This window comes from Chrysochloris asiatica, unplaced genomic scaffold (genome assembly GCF_000296735.1).
Source record: "Chrysochloris asiatica unplaced genomic scaffold, ChrAsi1.0 scaffold00088, whole genome shotgun sequence".
NCBI lineage: Eukaryota > Metazoa > Chordata > Mammalia > Afrosoricida > Chrysochloridae > Chrysochloris > Chrysochloris asiatica.
Window position 1 is genome coordinate 8592538 of NW_006408606.1, and position 8339 is coordinate 8600876.

The 8339-nt window shown below is 41.5% G+C and overlaps 1 protein-coding gene across 2 annotated transcripts in view; it reads right to left on the minus strand.

Annotated features, from left to right (window-relative positions):
* The window catches only part of ADAD1 (adenosine deaminase domain containing 1 (testis-specific)), a 142635-nt gene extending 135509 nt beyond the window's left edge, over positions 1-7126 (minus strand). Inside the window, exons 1-2 of one of the 2 annotated variants that reach the window (XM_006866271.1) lie at positions 6949-7126; positions 5630-5818 (exon numbers count right to left, since the gene is read on the minus strand). In XM_006866271.1, coding sequence (XP_006866333.1) covers positions 5630-5818; positions 6949-7120 — 361 coding nt within the window. In that variant the 5' untranslated portion in view covers positions 7121-7126. The remainder of the gene's footprint in view (positions 1-5629; positions 5819-6948) is intronic. The other variant, XM_006866270.1, reaches the window with a different exon arrangement.
* Positions 7127-8339: the final 1213 nt, after the last annotated feature.

Sequence of the window (8339 nt, forward strand, 5' to 3'; positions counted from 1 at the left end):
ACGATGATGTGGAGAGATGGAGCAGCTGGGAACTTTAGACACAGAGAGGGAGAAGAGGCTGTGTGCTGATGCCTGGGGGGCAGGCTTATAGTGTTTACCTTTTGGTTGGTTGATGATGCATGGAGGGGATTATAACCATGGCAATGAAACAATACGCAATAGGATGAATGTAAAACTAATGTTACCCCATGTAAACTATCACATAATTCACAATAAAACATTAAAAAAAAGAAATACGAGCCATAACACAAATGGATATATGCACACTAATGTTCACAGCAGCACTATTTATAGTATCAAAAAGATGGAGACAGTCTAAGTGCCCATCAATGGAACAATGGATAAACAAACTTTGGTAAATATACACAATGGAATAGTATGCTACCCTGAAGAATAACAAGGAAGCAGCAAGTCACCGCATAACATGGATGGACCTTGAGGACCGTATGCTGAGTGAAAATCAATCAGTCACAAAAGGAGAAACATGGCATAGGACCATTATTGTGAAAGATTAAGGAAAAGCACCCACACTAAATGGGGTAAGGAAAAAAAAATTATATATATATAACATGATCTTATTTTAATCTTTTATGTATTTATTTTTCACCTTTTCTTTTTGTTGGTTACCGGGGTGCATGGAGTGGGGTGAGGGGAGGGAGGGGATGGTGAAGCACAGGGCACAGGGCAGGGAATAGGCACAGGATAGTGGAGCAGAGGGTAGGGAACAGACACAGGATAGTTTGGGTGCTGGGTGGGGCGCACACTAGAAGAGGAAGATGAAAGGAAAAACAGGGTGGATGGGAGGATAGCTAGGAAGGTTTACATGGGCTAAGTGGGACAGAGGTAAATAACTATGTAAACACAACTATGGAACAACAGGGCTCGTGGATACAAAAATTGAGGCATCGTGTGAATGGGTAAAAGTGGGGAAATGATATTAAGATGCTTGGCTGTCTTTTGAATCTTCGTTTCCCTTGCCTACTATTGTAAAATAGACACTTGAAGGGCAGAGAGAAGAATAGCCAGAAACATCACTAGAGAAAGCTTGTTAAGTCCATCTTTAGCCTATAACTATTTGGAATACCTAAAATGGGGCTAGAACTTGCCCAGTGAAGGCGGCTCCCTGCAGAGCCTTTGCATTGCACAAGACCATAGATGGAATCCTGATCCCCATCCAGAATATTCTGAGGTGGGAAATCTCCACTTGACAGGACAAGCACACCAGTGTGGAGCAGCTAGAAGAACAGAAGATACTTCTTAAAAAAAGACCAGCAGGAAAAATCCAAAACAATTACAGCAGTCCAATTGACTAGTACAAGAACAAACCAGTTGTTCCCCAGGGAGTCATCAAGGCAAGTGGTCAGGTCCCCTCAAGGCAAACCCTCTTCCAAAACTGAAACTCAAATGGAACACACTTGCAGGCATATGGTCCTGCTGCTGACCACATTGGTCACTGATAAGGGGAAGTGGGGGAAAAACAGCAATGAAGTTGTGAACTAAGTCCAACCACATTCAATAGACTCCTGTTAACCTGGACTGACACTTGGTTAACCAGCAGTATGACGAGTCTTGGGGACTCCTAGATACCCAGGGGCAGGGACATGGCCCCAGAGGACTAGAACGGAATGTGAAGCATCCAGCTGATATGAAATGAGGGGAGATGCACAGAACACCCACACTTGCAGATAGTACCCATTTGACCTGGCATCAATGACTGGATGATCAGAACACAACTAGAGGAAGAAAGAAGAGGTAGAAAAGAAACAGTATCTCACTACACGTGGATGAAATTGACCTATGCTTGAGGATGCAGTATGACAAATGATTGGACAAATCTCTACATTGAGGATCATTCCCATTCCCTTAGTACACGGGGTCAACAGGGATGGGGAACTTAAGACATGGGCTACCCAAAATTGGGGCACTACGAATGCAAGAAGTGACTGGCTTATAAGCTTTCAAAAGGGAACCTCGCTCCACAGGATACAGGGAAAGGCAGAATCTCCACTGAATGGTTTCCAACCTGTCTGGATAGAGTTGATAAAAGGTGAGGGGGAAAGTACTCCTGTGGTTCAACAGGGAATGACTGCTATCAGGTCTGACAGTGAGTGTGGGAAAGGTAAATGTAAATGTTTGGTAACAAAAGGAGTGGAGTGGCTGATTTTACAGCCCAGGAGCAGAGATCCCTGGCACCATCAAGGGAGAAAAGCGAAGTGCAAGACTCTGTCCAGGGCAGTGACAATAGGGATGGAGGCAGAGATGATGTCGTGGACAGAAGGAGTGGCTGGGGACTCTGGACTTAAGAGAGGGAGAGGGGTTGTGTGATGGCGGCCAGTGGGGGCAGGTGTGTGGGGGTGTACCCTTGGATTGTTTTGATGATGTATACATACAGGGGATGGTGATCATTGCAATGAAACAACATACAATAGGATGAATGTAAAGATAATGTTCACCCATGTAAACTAATACATAATTCACAATAAAAAACTTTAAAAAAAACAACAAAGAAGCCAGATGGTCAGACTTTGAATATGTCCCACCTGAATTTAGAGGCCATCTCATGCTGCTCATGCTTCCCTGTAGAAGGACATCAAGCATAATAAAATGGGGGTTGGTGAAAAAGTGGAAGATACCCAATGCGATGGATTGATACAGTGCCAGCAGCAATGTTATCAAACCATAGTGAGGATGGCATAGCACCAGGCAGTGTTTTTTGTTGTGCACAGGGTACTATGTAAGTTGGAACTGACTCAATGGCACCTAACATCAAGAACAATAATTCTGTATTTTTACAACTTATATTTTCTAGATGAGCTCAAAAATACGTGATGTAAAATACATACTGTATATTTGCTGAAAACTGTATTAATAGTACTATTTTAATTCTTCTGCAGTTTTTCTGTCCTGTGTTGTCTGGTAGAATGATCCTATAGGGATCTTCTGGAACACGTTTCTGGCTGCTTGTATTATGTTTGTGTGTCTGGACTTTGAGATGTTCAAAAGAGCATGGGCTTTGGCAACAAGACAGACCTGGGCTCAAATCCTTAGTCCAGCATTTACTACCAATGTGACTTAAATCAAGTGCACTGACTTCAGAGCCCCAATGTCATCATCTATAAAATGGGAATATTAATACCTGTTTTAAAGAGCTGTACTGAGATTTCATAATTTTTGTATTTATTGTGGTTTGAGTAAAATTTACAGAACAAATTCATTTTCCATTCAATAATTTAAGTATTTCATGGCAATTCCTTCAAATGTAATAGCACTCTTTCTATTTACTCCCTGGGTTCTCTATATGCATTCATCCTTCTTAGCTTTGTTTTAGGCAAATTTATCCCTTTGGTTGGGAAAACTGATTTCCCCATTATCTTATGACCTTAGTTTCCTAAGTTTTTCCTTCTGATCTCTTTGGGTTCCAATCCTAACTTACTAAACCAGAAAGAATACTTAGCAGAAAAATCTGTATATTTAACAAGTGGCTCAAATGATTCCTATGTGTAAGGTATTATTTTGATTAAAGTCATCTTTGACAAGAGTTCTGAGTCTTTCAACTTCATTCTGTTAATACTTAAAGTTATCACACTTCCGTATGGATCAAAATTACCTGGAGAGCTTTTTAAAAATATTGGTTTCACCTGTCTCACCACTAAATCTACAGATCATCCAACTGGTCCTATGCTCATAAATGAACAGCATTAACATTAAATACAGTCCTAGTATGGTGCTGTAGGATAAGCACTTAACTACAAGGTTGGTTTGTAAGGTTGGTGGTTCAAACTCACCAGTCGCTCCTTGGAAACCCTATACAAGGTCACTGTGTGTAGGAACCAACTTGGCAGCACTTAACAACAACAATCATTGGTGTTTAGGAGTAGTTTTTGCTCAGAGCAGAGAAGATTTGCCCTAATCTGTCTACTTACATAATTTTACTGTGTCCAATAAGCTCACATTTTCTAAGGGCAGTTTGAGAAGAATGGAGAAAAGCTAACTACTTACAGAGATTAAGCCCCTAGTACTGATCTCATGAACTAATTCAATCTACAGTGATAGCATTTAGGAAAACTCCACCGTCTATAATTAAGATCCATTTTGTCATCTCGTTTTATCATTCAAAACAGACTCCATTTCAGTATGATAAACTTTACAATCTTTGTTGTTGCTAGCTACTGTTAGTGGGCCCCTGACTCATACTGACCCCATGTACAACTTAATAAAATGGTACAGTCCTGCATCATCATGCCATGCTAATGATTCACAGGGTTTTTCAATGATTTGTTTCCTGAAGTAAATGGCCAGGACTTTCTTCCTAGTCCATCTTGGCCTGGAAGCTCTGTTTCTAGCACTATAGGAACACATAAGCCTCTACTGAGGGATAAGAAGTAGCTTCGAATGAGACACACTGGCCAGGAATTGAACCGAAGTCTGTGATAATTCGACCATTTACAGTATGTAGGATAAACACTGGACTGTGAATTACAAGGTTGTGGTTTCAGGCCTACCAGCTGCTTCTCGGTAGAGATAGATAAAACTTTCTGCTGGGCATATTAATTTCAGAAATCCAATGCAGGTCTTTGAGACTGAACTGACTCTAGAGCACTTAACAACAACAAAAGCTTTAAATTCCTTTGCAAAATGCTAACTTTGAGCTCTAAACTGGCAGAAAGTTAGTTCCATAAAGAGTAGTTTAAAAAAAAAGTAACTACTTGTGTGTTTATATACAAATACATACAAACACACACAACATTTTAGAGATGGTGCTTCTTTGGCTTTCATACATACAACGTGTTCATACCTATTATGAACATTTTGTTCTTTTATCCCTCCACTTTCTTAAAATACTTGCTAATCACTGGCCATAAAACTGCTTTCTGCATTTCACTAATAAGTAATCCTGAGCCTTCATAAGCACAATATGGTCACAGATTCATTTTGTTAGTGGGCTTAAGGGAGAATGGAGAAAACAGACAGTATCAGAACAATCACAGTAAATGCTATTTTCAAATCTAATTCCTAAATTTCAGAAGCCAACTTGACTTCAATGTTTCTTAGGCATTATTGTCACAGAATCTTTACCATAAGGTAATCACAGGCCAAATATTTAACATCCCCAAGAAAGTATGAGTATTCTACAAGTATTTTCACCTCAAAATAATCCTTGAGGCTGATGAGATTTCAGTTCAACTAGGCACACACATTATAATTCAATGAGTAAACACATTTTTCATATGTGAATTATTTGCAGAGACTCAAAGACTAAATTAACATGACATAAAAATTTCTAAAGTATGAGTACACTTATCAAACATATTAGTAGTTACTTAACCCCATATTTAGTGACTATTGTTGTTGTTGTTGTTAAGTGCCTTCGAGTCGGAGCCGACCCATAGCGACCCTGTACAGGGTTTCCGAGGGTGTAAATCCTTACGGGAGTAGAAAGCCTCATCTTTCTCCCGCGGAGCGGCTGGTAGTTTCGAACCACTGACCTTAAGGTTCGCAGCCCGATTCGTAACCACTACGCTACCAGACTATAGGAAAGAAAAAAAGTTTAGCACACTTATATGGCCAGCATTTAAAAAATGAGAATGTTTTCCCATCCTGCAATAATCAGACACAATTTTGCACTTGCCTGTTGTTACCGTTTCCTTAAGGTCAAGATGAACCCGTTGCATTTGTGCAAACTGGTGCAGGGCAGACACAGGATTTATCTCTCCACGTTTGTATTTCATTATAAATTCCTTAGGTATTTTTTTTGGAGGAAGCACAGGATTTGAAATAGATATAAGTCCTTTGGAAAGCATTGGTTCTGGGAAATTACCTAAAAATAAATGTTTATATTTGTCAAACTAGTAAACAATTAAATAGACAAGCAAAATACTAAATTCTCCCTGGAAAAGGAAGATTGACTCAGCTGCTTTCATTCATATGTTTTGCCATTACAAGCACAACTTATTGCATGTGTCTTTTGGAGTAGTAAACCTATTTTTCAGAGAAGTGATACCCTTGCCATGTAGTTATTTAAAACCAACCCCACCATCAAACTAATTCCAACTCATAGCGACCCTATATAAGGTTTCTGAGACAGCAGATCTTTATGGGACCAGAAAGTCTCATCTTTCTTCTGTGGACTGGTCAGTTTGAACTGTCGACTGTGCAGTTCGTGGTAACTCCAGTGATTATTCTACAGTGCCACCAAAATTCTTTGATACAATTATTACAAAATATAAAAGATTCATGTAATTTTAGGGATGTGAAAGTCTTCAGAGGTGAAGTCAGCTTTCTAGAGATGTGTGGTGCTAAGGGTTAATGTGCTGGACTGCAAAGTTGGTTTGAACCGCAGTGTTGATGGTTCAAGCTCATCAGCTACTACTCCTTGGAAACCCTATACAGGTATGCTATGGGTGAGAACAGACTCGATGGCACTTAACAACAGCAATGATGCAGTGGTTAAGTACAAACTGCTAACCAAAAGTCAGCAGTTCAAATCCAACAGCAGCTCTGCAGGAGAAAGATGTGGTGGTCTGGTTCCCTAGATTACAACACTGGAAAATCTAGAGGATCACTGTATCAGAATCAATTCCACCATGACATTTTTTAGCTTGATCCCCACTTTACAATATGCTTAGTGATAATATATGCTAAATGTTATGTGGACTATAAATCACTAGTACAAGTCTCTTCCCTCAAAGGGCAAACACCACCTTGCCTCAAAAAGGCAGAGAACCCAAAGTGGTTGAAGACAGTCTAGAGTAAGGAAGCCGCACAGGAAAGAAGATCAACAAGCCTCGTGCAGTTGTCAGGCTCAAACTCCAGGCAAGGCATGCTCACGGGCAAAGAGATATGTATCTCTGTGTGTGAGTGTGTATGTATATATACACATCTTTCAACAGACCTATCCTGTAATCTACAAGAACTGAGGCATTATTACAAACGAAAAAGAAGTCGTACCGGTCACTTGTGTAACCTTTGAAGCCATATTCGACAGGTTGTAGTTTTCCGAGGAGCTTCCTGTGGGTACAGCGACAGTCTGAGCAGATGGCTGAACTGGCAAGTTTTTTTTCAGCATCTGAGCAAAGCTAAGGACCCGGGAACTCTGACACCAGTCATTGTTGCCAGACATTTTCTCACCTACAAATCATGAGAAATAATGAGGAAAAAAAAAAAAAAAACCCTACCGAAATACTAAGTAAATTAAACCCACTCACTCGGGATAATAGTTATACACACACTCACATATACACACCCTACCCCTACTCACACACCCCGCCCCGAACTCAAGTTATGACCCCTTTGTGGCAAAGCGCAGCTCTCTTCGGCTACAAAAGTGGAATGAAAAGGCAGAAGGGTCTACGGGGAAAGACACTTAAATCAAACCTGAGCTCAGAAAGAAAAAAGCACCAGCCCCTCAGCAGGCCCGCCATGTCTATCCATCCACGGACTAAACTCCCGAGTTTCCACTCGACTCCCACCCACCTAAATTGCTCTTCTGGTCCACAATGCTGGACCCTGGCGCAGGTCTGAAAGGCAACTGCAGAACCAGCGGCAGGCCGGGGCTTGCCGGCCGCCGTTGCTTCCTCCTCCAACCTTAACCTCACTCCTCAAGCCGCTTGCGTGAGGCCACGCGACCAAGACAGCGTCTTTCAAATCTGGCCTCGCGGCGCGCTCATAAAGCCGGGGCTCGATTCGCCCCCGCGCCGCCTTTCCTCGTCCAATCACCAGCCGTCTCTGAGCAGAGCGCTTCCGCTCTTCCCCACCTTCCTGTGTCTGCACCACGCAGCTGCACTTTCTTCCAAGCGTCAACACGTGAAAAGGACACCACCCACGTTCTAGGCCTGACAACGACGCCTCTCCTCTGCTGCCTTAGAGGACCGAGGATTACTGGCAGCCCTCCCTACTGGAGAAACCCGTTACAATCACGTGGTGTGGTCGCTTGATCCTGTATATAAATAGCGCCTCCTTCGCTATTTATTTCATCTGTTTAGTTGTCTGCTACACCTGAGTCTTTTCTGTCTGGAATGCTCAACAGCTTTACAAGCGACATCTGCACGAAGGTGATTTTAAGGCAAACCCAATCGTCCTGTCTGCAATCATACTCTGAGAAGTCTTGCCTGGTAACCAGGCTTGCGCTTTTTCCTATTATGGAAAGGAAAAAAAAATGTTCAGACCCTTGCTGAACCTTGGATGAGGGTGAAAACAGAAGATAATTGTTAAAGACGAGTTAAGCCATGAGAGGGAATATCTCTAATATATGTGTTGGTAAATTCAATACAGATGTTTTCAATTCTTTGTTTAGGTAAATGTTGAAGGTGGTCCTAATTGAGGTGTTATGTAATGATCAT